This window comes from Xyrauchen texanus, chromosome 17, assembly GCF_025860055.1.
Source record: "Xyrauchen texanus isolate HMW12.3.18 chromosome 17, RBS_HiC_50CHRs, whole genome shotgun sequence".
NCBI classification, from domain to species: Eukaryota; Metazoa; Chordata; class Actinopteri; order Cypriniformes; family Catostomidae; genus Xyrauchen; species Xyrauchen texanus.
This window is the reverse complement of record NC_068292.1, coordinates 37,191,000-37,206,163: the sequence shown is the minus strand read 5'-3', so window position 1 is coordinate 37,206,163 and position 15,164 is coordinate 37,191,000. Positions and strand designations below refer to the sequence as shown.

General features: G+C 40.3%; 1 protein-coding gene across 1 annotated transcript; it reads left to right on the top strand.

Annotated features, from left to right (window-relative positions):
* The first annotated feature begins 1,807 nt into the window (after positions 1-1,807).
* LOC127658358 (uncharacterized) lies at positions 1,808-12,927 on the top strand. The gene is made up of 4 exons (XM_052147607.1): positions 1,808-1,834; positions 2,820-2,929; positions 4,116-5,315; positions 11,598-12,927. The coding sequence occupies exons 2-4, from the start codon at positions 2,863-2,865 to the stop codon at positions 12,014-12,016; spliced, it is 1,686 nt and encodes a 561-aa protein (XP_052003567.1). The 5' UTR covers positions 1,808-1,834; positions 2,820-2,862; the 3' UTR covers positions 12,017-12,927.
* The last annotated feature ends 2,237 nt before the right edge of the window (positions 12,928-15,164 follow it).

Below are 15,164 nucleotides of genomic sequence, written 5' to 3'. Positions count from 1 at the left end.
ACAGTGGGAAAATTTGTCCTTTTTGCTAGCTGTCCATTACACAGTAGATTACACAATACCATGTAGTATATTTGTGTTGTAGTTTACACTAATTTCACTATGAAGAAGAGCATATAAGCATCCACTAACTGCCAATGCTTTTCTCAGAATATTACTGTAAAATGTAGAAACAGCTTTATGCTGTATTTGCAAAAACAGTAGCCAACTGTAAATTTCACCAACAGTAAGACACTGTTAATTTAACAGTAACTTGCTGGCAACCGTGCTGCCAGTTAATTACTTTTTTTTTAATAAACGGTAGCCAGCTGTAAATTTCACTAACAGTAAAACACTGTTAATTTAACAGTAACTTGCTGGCAACCGTGCTGCCAGTTCTTTACTGTTTTTTAACGGGAACATTTTTAACAGTGTAGTATTTGGTGCAAAAAGGCCCCTATTGAACACATTGTTGCTTTTTGGTGGGGCGAATAGATTTGTTATGAAAAAGTTTCAAGTGCATGATCTCACATTGACTGATCCAATCATAATAGAGATTAGTTTGATTATAGAATGGTTAAGATGTAATAAAATGCTTGAAATTAACAGGAAATGGTTGACTTTTTCTGAAGTAGTTATTTTGAGTAAGCATCATCTTTATTTGTTACTCCAAAAAGCATCCAGGTGTCTCAAAATTACTTGCATTAGTTGACAAATTTTGCACTATAATTATTGCCCCTGTATCTACACGATATCGCTTTAAACTTATAGGGGCCTTTTACCCCAAGAAAGTATAAAAACTTAATTTTAATCGAAGCAACCTTCCATTATTATTTCCTTTCACACAAATTATTTTGCTTAATCAATATTCAATAAAAAAAAAATAAATAAAAAATATATATATATATTTTTTCTTTACCTTGATACATTTTGTGACCATGAATAAAGCCAAATTTTGATTAAGGGTTGCCTTCAGCCCTGTTGTGCCCTACTTGCATTACATTTCACGAGAGAAGCTTTTACAGTGTCAGTTATTATGCTGGAATTTTCAAAACTAAAATGACAACCCAAGCCATTGAAATGTTTTAACTAGAACAAAATATGCAAATTAGGCATACATTGTAATGCCTCTCCCTTTCTATGTCCACGTCTTTGTTTTAAATGATTGCAACTACCTTGTGCAATACAAAAATACATTTGTTGTACCTGTACAATGACAATAAAGAACTTGACTAATGCTCAAGTCACCCATGGTCTGTCACCTTTGAAAGAGAAAAACTGATAGGCTGATAAAAGTAAACTAATAAAGATTTACATAACTTTACCACAGTAATTAAACCAAGAAGATAAAAAGTATTACCTCCCTGTCCATTATGTTATGATGAACACTGTGCAGTATTTGGTTAAACATGAAGCGATGAATCACAATCCAAAATTTTCCTCTGTTTTATAATTTCCCACTTTGCAAATGCAACTTTCCATGTCTTGTAAGATTTAAAATAACGTTAGCACATTTGGATATTAGTGTGTAAGTTAGTAAAATGACATGATGGTTGTTTCAAACACAGACAATCACACATTGGAGTTTAATTGTTAAACGGTCTAGTAATTATAAACTGTAATTATAGATTTTGTGTAGATGCAGAGCTTTTCTCCATTCTCAGTACATGTTTGTTACCATGGAAAATGAAAAAGGGTCATGTAATGTTTTCTTTAAGGCTTGTTTGTTTAAAGCATCTTATGCAAAGTTGTGTAAAGCGCATGCATTTTGAATGACAAATATACTTTGCTGTAAATAAAACAACGACATAGAGCAGATTTGCTTCAGTGAGAAGGAGGTTGTGATTACGCTGATCAGGTAAGAATATCTCTATGGTAAGCCTATTCGAAGCTACTTAAAGAATATATATATATATATATATATATATATATATATATATATATATATATATATTAGGGATTGAGAGAGTGATTTACTAATATTAATACATCAAGATTTAACATAATTATAAAGTACATTTCAAGTCAATTGTTTGGAAAGCAACTTTGCAGCTACATGATGCTTTTGCATTATGATGAAAATCATAATAACGTTTTGTTAGTCTGCAAGAAAATCAACATTTTATGATGAAATGTTGAGCATATTCACGCATTCAGAAGTTAAATAATTAGTGATTGATTAAAATCATGAAAGCAATTAAAATCATTCTTAAAATGTCATTGATGAATATTAAATAAATCTATAGATTAGTTTATTTAGATATGTGTCCAAACACTATTTCCAAATGACTCACTATTGAACAATACTAATTGTCTAATATGAATCCAAATAGTATGATGTGTACTATGAAACTCTTCACAATATGTTTACATCACTTCTTTTTTGTTTGACCTAATCTGTAAATGTAGGGCCAATCACTTTTATGGGATCCAGTAAATAAAACAGCTTTAAATGAGACCGGACTTTAGCTTCAAAGTATGACTCAAAAACCACTTGACTTGACTCCTGTTATTTGCTTATGTGTTCATAAAGTTCACATTTAGCCAAACTTTATTAGTAAATGAACCCTGCCTTGGTGAACTAACAAAAAAAAAGGCATGTTGAATGTGATGATTACAGAATTCTTTACTTTAACTTATACTTTGTTACAACAATTTTACTGATATGAAAACAGATGCACCTGTCATGCTTCCATTACAAAGGTATAAAATCCCAGTAAAGAGAGCGAGAGAGAGAGAAAGATCATAAAATGTACCAATCACTATTGGTGTAAATGCAAACCAATCATAAATAATTAACATTTAAAAAAATAAAAAACAAGGTCCTTTGTTCCCATTCACAGATGATCATACAGTCACCAGCTTGGTGACTACAATCAGCTCCATATGCTGGTGTCACAAGGCCAAAAAGTCATGTTGACTATTCTGTTGGTTGCGGCAATGTTTTGCCAAGGTGAGTATGTGTGTTCTTAACTTTCTCAGTGTATCAATCCATTCTACGCATACAGCACAGTGGTCTCAAAAAGTATTTGGACACTCGAGTCACACTTTTGAAGTGTATAAATGCCATTGATAACAAAATATCATGGCAAGTGCCAATTATATATAATGATTACCACAAAAAGTTCCACTTATCCCTCGTTTTATAAAAAAAAAAGCAAAAATTGTGACACTTGAGGCACTTACAATGGAAGTGAATGGGGCCAGTCCATATACTTTAAAATACTCAAGTATAGCCACAAGATGCAAACATTAGATGTGTGAACATGATTTTAGTTGTATAAAATTGAATACCAACCTTTTCTGTGTTAAGTTGTATCCAATATTACAACAGGCAACTTACTGCCAGTAGACCTTGTAATCTGATAAACACTGTATAATGACATGACTATATAAAGTCTTTTGGCAATCCTTTTTAAAATTGTGTATTTTAATGTTTATTCTTTGGCTCCATTCACTTCCATTGTTACTGTAACTGTGACTTTAATTTATTTTATTTTTTATAAATAAAGGGAATAGCCTAGAAATTATTTTTTATGGTAATGGAGCCTTATGCCACAAATGCGGTCAGTTGATCTTAACTTAAGTCTCATGTATTCTGTAGCGCTCATTTTAGCTGTTTTTAACGCAAGATCTTGTCCTATGTGAATGGCTACTTACTTATTATACTGTATACCGCCTGCTCTCAGTGAGTGTGGTCAAAATGCCAAGGTTTTCTGAAGCGGATAGGAAGTCAATTCTCGCAGGTATCCTCCACAGGTGTAGTTCCTCATATTAACTGTAGATATGGTCTATAAAATGTTTGGCGACCAGGAAATGACCAAATACTTTTGTCTTCATTTTGAACCATTTATTATTATTTATTTGAATTGTAATAATCTTCTTGAAATGTATTGCTTAAAAAGTGTGTTTGTGCAACATTTAAAATAAAGACCACTTTATTTGAGATATTTTGTTATATAATGACAAGGCAATATTTACATGTGGCTTAAGTGTCCAAATACATTTGGGGTAAATTAATGTGTTAAATGAAAGAAGTGTTTACATTCTAATAGAGCCTAATGATTAGTTGGCTGAATAAAATATAACAACCTGTGTGAAGAAATCATTGATGACATTAGTAACTCTTGATTTGACAGGGCAGTCATTGAGCGACTATGGGTATTACTTCATCACGGCATTCCCGGAGAACATTGCTTCCTACTATCCACTTTATCCATCGAATTATCTGAAAATCACCGCCCTCTATAATGACACTTCAGTGGACGTTTACTTCAATCGAATGTTAATATACAATAGTACTCTGCAATCAGGATGCACTGAAACTGTGATCCTCCCTGTGGAAGTTGAGCAATATCAATTCGGTCAATCCTACGAGTCTGTTGTGATACAAGGTTCATATTACATTGTGGTACAGTCAGTCAGTCAGCGAGGAGATAGTGTGCAGACAAATGTGGTTCAGCCTTTACAAAATCTTGATACATTTTATACCATCCCCTCTCTGAATTACAGTGAGATGATTTCTACCTTCAGTCAAATGTCCGTAAACATCAGCAAGAAATACAGTTCATTCAGGCTGATCATTATAAACTCACAAGGTCTGAATAACCAGGTAATAATTCAACGGCAACAGTTTCAGGACACGGTAATCATACTTCAGCCTCATGGCCTTGTCCAACTTCCAATCAATGGTTCGGAAATCACCATAGAAGCCGATTATAAAGTGGCTGTACTGCTTACCCACCCATGTGTAGAAACAAAAAGTTGCAGATGCAACATGGTGGTGAATCAACTTCGTCCTGATTTCAAGTGGAGGAATGAATTTATTGTGCCCTCCGTGGTCAACTTGGGCACAAATTGGCTACATGTGACATCCACAATGAACATTACACTTTACAGTGGTTGGAATTTAGAACCCAGTAATTTTGAACCTTATCCATCAAATACCCTATCCCTCCCATCTGTGCAGTCAGATTCCCAATACATCTACACCTCTAAAGCTGCTTCCGTTCGACTTGTCAGTCCAGGCCTCTTCATTGAACTGATCCCATTTAACATGTTTCGTGCGTGCTACATGGTGCAGTTCAAGTCGACACAGGGTGAGGTCTTGGTGATAGCTGAAACATTCTATAGGGATGATGTGTACATAGACAGTGATTTGCTCTCATCCACTGAGTGGAGCCCCATCATCAATACAGATTACTCTTCTGTATCAGTGATCCTTGATGGGGCACACACCATCTGGCATCCATCCACAAGAATTGGAGTGTACATGTTTGAGAGGATGACGAGTGGAATTCCTTACGGAGGCCCAGCTATTGCTTTGAAGACTCAACCAGGTCAACAACATATTTCTGTTTGTTTGTTTTTGTTGTTCTCATCACAGATATGCTCATATTATTGTTCTTCTTGTATTGTTTAGTGTATTATTCTCACATCTCAACACAAATACAGTGACCTCAGAAAGTATTGTGATACTTTTGGACACTTAAAGGGATATTCAATACAAGTTAAGCTCAATCGACAGCATTTGTGGCATAATGTTGATTACCACAAAAAAAAAAAAAAAAAAAAAAAAACTTTTCTTAAAAAAAAACAGCTTACAGTAGAAATACAGTGGAGCACTTACAATGGAAGTGAATGGGGCCCAATCCAAAAGATTTAAATAATAAATGTTAAAGTAATTTTAGTGCGATGAAATCACTTACTAACATTTTCCATGTAAAGTTCTTTGCCATGATGACGTAATAACGTACCCTGAAACCACCGTACATACGACCATTTAAACAACTTTACAGCTCAAATAATACACAAGTTTTAATGGAAGAGTTCATGTAAGTGCTTTTTATAACTATAAGCTTCACATTTCTGCCTGTAAACCCTTCACAAATTGGCCCAATTTACTTCTATTGTAAGTGCCTCATTGCAACCTTTAAAAGAAAAAAAAAGCTAATGTTATGGCAGTCAACATTATGGTAATGTCACACTTTTCTCTAAACTAACTTCACTTTTCTAAGCCATTTTTGCAAGTACCTTCAACCAACTGGTCCCAAAGTGATTTTTAGTGCAAGTATGATGCACTAAAGTTTGACTAAATGCACCTGGTTTGACCGTTTGTTATATAATGCAACCCATTCATACATTTTGTATCCATTTACATTTCTAGGCCACTGTATATTAAAGTAGTTCACCAAAATATGAAAATTCAATCACAATGTACTCAAACCTGTTTGACTTTCTTTCTTATGCGAACACAAAAAGGAAATTTTTTACAGAATATCATGGTCTATTTTTTCAGTACAATAGACATATTCACAGTAGAGGCCAGCATTGATATTTGACAGGAATGAAAGCAAGGCAGTGAGTGAAAGACTTATTGTCTCTTTAATGAAATGCACATTATAAAGCTGTATAAAGCTCCCACATCACAGAATTTTCCACAGCTCATTTTCTGGAAGTTTTTTGGAAAGATGTTTTTTTCCAAGGCAGAGGCTATTTACACCAAGTGTAATACCATATTACTGTAGTAACACAACAGTTCATTGCATTAAAACTGTGGCTTCTGCCAAAAAACATGGTTACTACAATATTACTTTAGTAAAACCCTGGTTAATTTTACCCGGATCAAACCATTCACTCAAGTCCCCGACCGTCACCATGAACCATGAACTCACCAGCACTGTGAGAAAATCATACTTTGTATTAAATTTTACTGTATTATTATTATAAATAGTATTAAAGGAAATATGATGTCATGTTGTCAGTTCATCAAAAATGTTAAATGCTGATGCATTGGATTGATCTCACAGTGAATTCGGAAACAGTAGGTTGACTTTTCTTATGCTAAACTCCATCTGTGCTAACCGAAACTGCCCAGAGTGGCCAAAGCAGGAAGTGTTTTTGTCTGCCCCCGGACATACGGGTATTTAAGCGGGAAAAATACGGGAGTTCATTCAGAAAATGTCTTCGGAGCCGATGGTCATGTATGCAGTTTGCTGCGAGTTACACACCAGTTCCTGCTATTCCTCTGACGCTCTGCATGCTGTTGGATCTGACGGCGCACAACAGCGGCTATCTCCTTCATGCACGGCTGTGCATTCTTGGCCCTGGGCGCTTCGACAGCACAGACAAACTCAGAAAGAGTTTCTTCAAAAAGAGTGATTTTATTAAAAGAGTAATTTCCTCTAAAAGAGCAAAACACAGGGGCGTTGAACGTCCTTTTCAGGACGTGTCTTTCTCAAGATGCCTTTCCGCCCCTGTGTTGTTCCTGGATGCGGTAGAGTGCTCTCCGCTTCAGACGGCCACAGGCGTTGTCTCGTGTGTTTGGGCAGCGATCACATCGAGGCTGCGTTTGTGGATGGTTCATGTTCTCACTGCGAGAACATGACCATGACAACGTTACGGTCGTGGCTTGCTTTCAACAAAAAGCAAGCCACTCCAGCCGCCCCCCGCATTTCTCCTTCTTCCCACGGGATTGAGGACAATGCGGTTGGCGATGGAGGCGATTTGGGGATGGCAGTGGGTGCAGCTCCGCCGGGTACGCCCCCTCGGACCACTCGTCCCCCGGCACACTCGTTGACTCCCGTCTGTGCTCGAGGTAACAGCGGCTCGCCTCACAGCCAGTCTGCCTATCCTCTCGAGCCCGAAGTGGATGAGCTCACCGCTGCATCGGAGAGTGCGGTATCTGACGCAGAGGACTCCCTTGGGCTGCCGCTTTCGGGCCTGCACGCCCAGGCTGAGGCCGATGCGCAGATGACCGACATGCTTTCCCGGGCTGCCGCTAGTGTGGGCTTGGATTGGAACCTTCCATCCTCCCCACAGCCATCGCGGCTGGACGACTGGTTCCTGGGGTTCGGGCGCCACTCACAGCCTCGCCCCCACCCCCTTCCCGGTCCCGTTTTTACCGGAAGTGCATGATGAGCTGACGTCATCGTGGAAAGCACCCCTCTCCACTCATCACACCGCCACTTGCTCATCCTCTCTCACCACCCTCGACGGCGGAGCGCGCCGCGGATACACGGCGATTCCCAAGGTGGATAGGGCAGTTGCGCTCCACCTATGCCCCGGAAACCCTACCACCTGGCGGGGCTGCCCTGTACTCCCCTGTAGGGCAACATCCTCGCTGACCGAGAGATGCATGCCATGGCCCTCTTGCAAGTCCACCAGGCCAAGGCACTCAGGAATATGCACGGAGGTGGCCCTGATCCCGACACGCTGCAGGAACTGCGCTCAGCAACCGACCTCGCCCTGAGAGCGACGAAGGTCACAGTGCAGTCGCTCGGGCAGGCGATGGCCACGCTTGTGGTCCAGGAATGTCAACTGTGGCTGAACTTGGTCGAGATGCGTGAAGCCGACAAGACTCGCTTCCTCAATGCCCCCTGTCTCCCAGTTCGGCCTCTTCGGCGACACCGTCGAGGACTTCGCCCAACAGTTCTCCACGGCGAAGAAGCAGACAGAGGCCATCTCTCACATCATGCCCGCTGCAAACCTGCCGCCCCGGGCCATGCCCCGTCTGCTCGCCGAGGGCGTCCCCCGGCAGCTAAGAAACACACTGCTCCACCTCAACCCGGGCCCAGGCCAGCCAGTTCAGACGAGTCCAGAGGACGCCAACATCGGACCTCCTCCTCAGTCATGAACCCGCCCCTGCCGGGTGCGTGGAGCAAGGTAAGTGCTTCGAGTTTGTTCTCAGCACCAAAGCCTCGGGACTGCACCACTGCCTCCCGACGCCATATTACCTGTTCCGCCCCGCTGCAAAGCCCCGCCGGGTACATCCAAAATACTCGTCCCCTTGGTGCCACTAGCACGGAGTTTAGAGGCGTGGCTTTCACTACCCAACACGTCAAGCTGGCTGCACCGGACCATTCGACTCGGATGTGCAATTCAGTTTGCCAGGCCTCCGCCCCCCTTCGTGGGTGTCTGTTTTTCCACAGTATATGGTGAACATGCCAAATCCCTGCGCAAGGAAATCGCCTCTCTTTTACTAAAAAAGCAAAGACGTGATAGAGCCTGTCCCTCCAACCGAAATGAAGAAGGGTTTCTACAGCCCTTACTTCATTGTACCCAAGAAAGGCGGTGGCTTACGATCAATCTTGGACCTGCAAGTTTTACATGCCCAAGGTTCCTACCACACCCTTCAGAGATCAGGTAGTGAACCTGCAAGCGCTGCCCCGGGAGGAGGCAGACCCAGCCCTTTCATTGCTGTGTCCGGTACATGCTTTGCGTATCTATCTGGCCCGCACGCAGAGCTCTAGACGTTCTGAGCAGCTCTTTGTCTGCTTCGGGGGACAGCAGAAAGGGAACGCTGTCTCCAAACAGAGGCTCGCCCACTGGGTTGTCGATGCCATTTCATTGGCTTATCACACCTAGGCCGTGCCCTCCCACCTTGCGGGTTCGAGCACACTCAACCAGAAATGTTGCGTCCTCGTGGGCACTGGCCAGGGGCACCTCCATAGCAGACAACTGTATAGCAGCAGGGTGGGCAACACCTAACAATTTCGTGAGATTCTACAATCTCCGAGTTGAGTCAGTATAGTCCCATGTTTTCTCAGGTCCGATCCCGTAGAACTCGGTAACACGCTGACGAACTGGCCGGGTGAATTGCTTGCGCCTAGCGCCCTTTCCCTCAGCCGAGGTAAAATAGTGCGCCTTTGTTCTCAGGGGACCCCATCTCTCGGATCCCTGGTTGATTCCTCCCTAGCCCTCATGGGTCCACAGTTCAGCAGAGGAACTCGCCGACCCAAGCCACTAGGGGTACTCAATCTACCCTGTACTGGAATAATGCGTCTGATGTCAAGGTACTGGAACATTCGGAAGCAACATTCCGAATTCCCAAGTGTTCCCATGTTGAAAAAGGACCCAAAAGTATTATAAAAGTTGTTCATGGGACTTGTGCATCATATTCCAAGTCTGCCTTGCACAGAAGCTGTATCAGAGAAGCTTGTTTACATGGTGTGGCAGGGTGGAGGGCGGGGCCGGGTCGTGATACTACACACCTGGTCCCGTATTAGGCTAATTATGCCTCCGTGAGGTTTAAAGGCTGACTACAGAGGGCCGTGCGGGAGAGAGAGATCGTTAGCGGACATGTCCGTCGTGTGTGTTTGTGTCTTCTTTTAGGTTTACCATTAAACTATTATTTATATCGTCAAGCCGGTTCTCGCCTCCTCCTTTCATTGAATCCCTTTACACTGTGCCGAAGCCCAGGAAGGAGGAGGGATACGCCGTAGTAGAGTTCTCGCCACTACCGTCCACCTCAACGGAGCAGCCGCAGCCATCTGCCAGGGGACGAGGAGCCCAGCCGCCTGAACGAGGACGATGGCTGCCGACCGCGAGGGGAGAAGGGGCTCCAAGCCGATCGCCTGGAGCGGTCAGGGCCATGCCAGGGGCGCAGGAGTCACCTACCGGCCGCTGAAACGCGGCAGGGTTTAAGACCGCCGACCGCGAGCGGGGAGGGGCTCACTGGCGACCGCCTGGAGCGAGGGGACCACTGCCAGGGGCGGGGGAGACCCCTTCTGTTCCCCGAGAACGCGGCGGGGCATTCCGTCCGCCAGGGGCTGGAGGACTGCCTCGGATCCGCCCGGAGAGGCGCGGCTGTCGTCCGATAAAGGGTGGAGGAGTGGCCGAGGAACAAGCTGTGGCGTATCGGAGAACTGGCATGTAAGAGTTTTTTTTTTTTTTCATCTCTCTCTCTCTCTCCTCTCTCTCTCTCACTGTCGCTCTGCGTTGGCCTTTATCCTCTTTTAAATTTTACAGTTTTTTGGGGGGTACTACACTGTTACAGGAAGTACCCCCCCATTTTAATTATTTATGTTTCCCTCCCCTTGTCCCCTCCCTCGTCCAGGTAGATGGGGATGACCTGCCGGCAGACAGCGCGGAAGGCGCGCCCTCCCCCCAGGGAAAGGTGGGGGGGATGTACATCAGGCCGGGGGCTCCCCAGCCTGAGAGAACGAGGGAGGAATGTGGCAGGGTGGAGGGCGGGGCCGGGTCATGATACTACACACCTGGTCCCGTATTAGGCTAATTATGCCTCCGTGAGGTTTAAAGGCTGACTGCAGAGGGCCATGCGGGAGAGAGAGATCGTTAGCGGACATGTCCGTCATGTGTGTTTATGTTGTCTTTTAAGTTTATCATTAAACTATTATTTATATTGAAAAGCCGGTTCTCGCCTCCTCCTTTCCATTGATCCCTTTACACATGGCATGCGTATTCACGTGAGAATTTGTGTTGTTTTTAGTGCTTAGCAAAAAGTTTTCCAGTGAACAAACTTCTCTCAAAGTGCAATTACAAAAATTCAGGGTTGTTTCTCAACAAAACCTGTTGTATGTCTTCAGAAGACTTAGAATATGATGCACAAGTCACATCTACTTTGATACTATTGGGCCCTTTTTTAAGTTTTAAAGTGAAGCACTGCCATGGCATTGAAAAGAGTGATCAAAATATTCATTTAAATGTTTCGTTTTGTGTTCCGTTTTAGAAAGAAAGTGGTGCAGGTTTCAAATAACATAAGGTTGATTAAATGATGACAGCATTTTCATTTCTTGGTGAACTATCCCTTTAATTGCTTTGTGTGCTGAACATATTTCCTATGCACTTAAAAACTGAGTGTTATGTTTGTGTGCATGTAGACCCCCTTGGCTGTTTATTGCACTCTACTGGGTTTGAAATCATTCAAACACCCATGACCTGGGTTGAATCCCATCAAAACTGCATTTTCACAAAAGGCCAGCTGATCATTCCAAACACTGCAGAGGCCCAAATGCAGATTGCCAACTTTCTGGATAGTCAAGAAGTACAAGAGGACCTCTGGATTGGACTGCGGCGCAGTCTGTTCACATTAGACTGGTACTGGCAGAAGGGTAACGTGAGCATATACAACTCAAGCTACACACATTGGGGAAATGGGGAGCCCGGTGATCATTTGAAGGGCATGTGTGTTTCTATATTCCCAAATTCCATCATAGATTATCCTTGGAAAAGTGTGCGCTGCTGCACTAAATTGAAGTCTGTCTGCTACAGGACGGCTCAGTACTTCAGTCTGACTTAAATATAACAGTCACTGATTCTGAATATCTAAAATTGAACACTCACAGTTAAAAATTGGCTGCTGTGGTTGATAAAACGTAATGATAAAAATAGAATGGCATTACAGGATAGCACTTTGTTGTCTGTTTATTTTACAATTCATAACTGTTTACAACTTTTTGAAAAATAATGTTAACATACCAAGCTTGAGATACCAAAATATTACTTGTAGTAAATACAATAAAACATAATAAGTCAAATAGGCATGTAGATGTGGAGTTGTTTGAGTTGTTTATGATCTGTGGTCTAAAGATTTTAGCTTATTTTAAAACCATATATAATGTATGTAGGCCTACATCTTATTTACAATATTCACACTGTTTATCTTAAAACATGTATTTATATGTTGTTATTATCACTTTATTTTTTCAGCAAGTCCTTTATTACTGTTAGTTACATCATTTAATTTATTTTCAAATTAATTGATTTTGCATCATGACATTAATAAACAAACATTTTGTGAAACATTAAATGAACTCTCAAAAAACAACCAAACATCATTATATTTAGAAACATACGTGTCTATTAAGATGTGTTTGTACATGAGGGTAAGTAAATTATGACAATTTTAATTTTGGTGTGAACTATGAACCTTTAAAATGGATATATTCCACAAAGTTTGACAAGCTGAAGTGTACAAAGTAGTAGAATACAGTATCTATTGTTTTATGATTTTAAATCATCTTATTTAAAAATGTATTGGTGCTATATTTCTTTAAAATAAATGCCACTTGCTTTGATATTTTGTTAAACAAAAATGCAAATATATTCATACATTTTAAGTGTGGATAAATTGTTCAAATATATTTGTTGCACACTGTATATTAATTGCTTACAGTTAGAATGTGTGGTTAATAAACTTTCAACTTTCATACCTAGGTAGTAAATAATATGTGCTGTGAGGTTTTGTGTTGTGAAGCATGTGATGATCTCCATGACAATAAGCCGTCATGTCAACAGCTCATTATTCAGAGTTCTGTGAAGGACATAAAATGTCAAATGGACCTGCGCTACAACACACACACACACACACACACACACACACACACACACACACACACACACACACACACACACACACACACACACACACACACACACACACACAAATGTTGGTCTACCTATCATTATGAGGACTTTCCATAGACATAATGACTTTTATACTGTATAAACTATAGATTCTATCCCCTAAACCTAACACAACCCCTAAACCTAACCCTCACAGAAAACCTTCTGCATTTTTACATTTTCAATAAAACATTGTTTAGTATGATTTTTAAGCGATTTGAATTATGGGGACACTACAAATGTCCTCATAAATCACATTTATAGCATAATAACCTTGTAATTACCAGTTTGTAACTTACAAAATTGTCCTCGTAAATCACAAAAACACGCACACACACACACACACACACACACACACACACACACACACACACACACACACACACACACACACACACACACAAACACACACATGTTGTGTTTCCATGTTTTATGGGGACTTTCCATAGACATAATGGTTTTTATACTGTACAAACTTTATATTCTCTCCCCTAAACCTAACCCTACCCCTAAACCTAACCCTCACAGAAAACGTTCTGCATTTTTACATTTTCAAAAAACATAATTTAGTATGATTTATAAGCTGTTTTCCTCATGGGGACCAACAAAATGTCCCCACAAGGTCAAACATTTCGGGTTTTACTATCCTTATGGGGACATTTGGTCCCCACAAAGTGATAAATACACGTTCACAAAGATAATTTTGTTCAGAAAGGAAAGAACTTTGTTGGTAGTGTAAAACACAACAGAATGTCAAATACTGTAATACTAATATGATTATTTATGGGTATGTTTATAAACTAACTTGCATGATGAGGAAATAGAGGGTTTTAAATCAGAGTGGGATGTAAATTTAAGGCTAAAACTCCCAACAAGATGTATTGGTTTCTGCTCAAAAGTAGCAAAGGGGCAGTCAGATATAGAATAGAAGAACTGAACTAAAAACAGGCAGTGCTCATGATTTTCATACGTCACATATATCACATGAATACTTTGAAATACATGGAATGCATAGTTTCAAAGACAATGCATATCTGCTGAATTTTTCTGGTAGTATTTTATTTCCTCAAAGGTAAAGAAATGTTTTGTCTGTAACTGTGAATGCATTAAAATACAAACTCAATATAAAACAAAATATTTCACATCTATTTTGTAATCAAATTCAAAATAGAACTGTAAATACTGTAATTAATAGCAGAACAGACAATTAATGTCTTTTTAATATATATATATACTAAATATATATACACACTGGTGGCCAAAAGTTTGGAATAATGTACAGATTTCACTGTTTCAGAAGGAAATTAGTACTTTAATTCACCAAAGTGGCATTCAACTGATCACAGCACCATCACTATTTGAAAAAAGTAATATTTGATCAAATCTAGACAGGTCCCATTTCCAGCAGCCATCACTCCAACACCTTATCCTTGAATAATCATGCTAAATTGCTAATTTGGTACCAGAAAATCACTTGTCATTCATCGGTTGATAATTATTTGTGTATATATCACATTTTACACAAAATTCTAATAAATTGCATTAAATAAGTGTTCAGAAAAGTTGTATGTTAAAATTGAGTGTTTGTTATGGATCATTTTTGGCTGCATATTGATTGCATGTGTGGAGTTTGAGCAAGTTTTTTGCACCCATGCAAGACCTGGGTACGTAAATTAGTATTAATCATATCTAATTTAATAATTTATAGCCCAGAGGGTTTTCCATTTAAGTGAACATGTGCAATGAGAATTTTATTGTTTAAACTGTTATACATGTCCTTAAAGCCTGGTTCGAAATGCATAAAATGCTTTGAGTAATTAAAGCATGTGTTAAATGCATAAAACACTGTGAGTGTTTAGGTTTAAACATGTTAAATGCAGAAGATGCTTCGAGTGGTTAGAGCAAGTACTTAAATGTATATAATGCTATGAGTGATATGGGCATGTATTGGGGTGATGTGTGCTGAAGCAAATGGGTGGGACATTAGCCTCTACCATATTTCATTGGACCTTATTTAATTTCCGTACTTCTTTTTTTAATTT

Coding starts and splice junctions, on each gene's coding strand:
- LOC127658358 (XM_052147607.1), top strand. CDS start 2,863: ATGCTGGTGTCACAAGGCCAAAAAGTCATGTTGACTATTCTGTTGGTT. Junction 2,930..4,115: donor TGCGGCAATGTTTTGCCAAG/GTGAGTATGTGT, acceptor TTGATTTGACAG/GGCAGTCATTGAGCGACTAT. Junction 5,316..11,597: donor TGCTTTGAAGACTCAACCAG/GTCAACAACATA, acceptor GTGTGCATGTAG/ACCCCCTTGGCTGTTTATTG.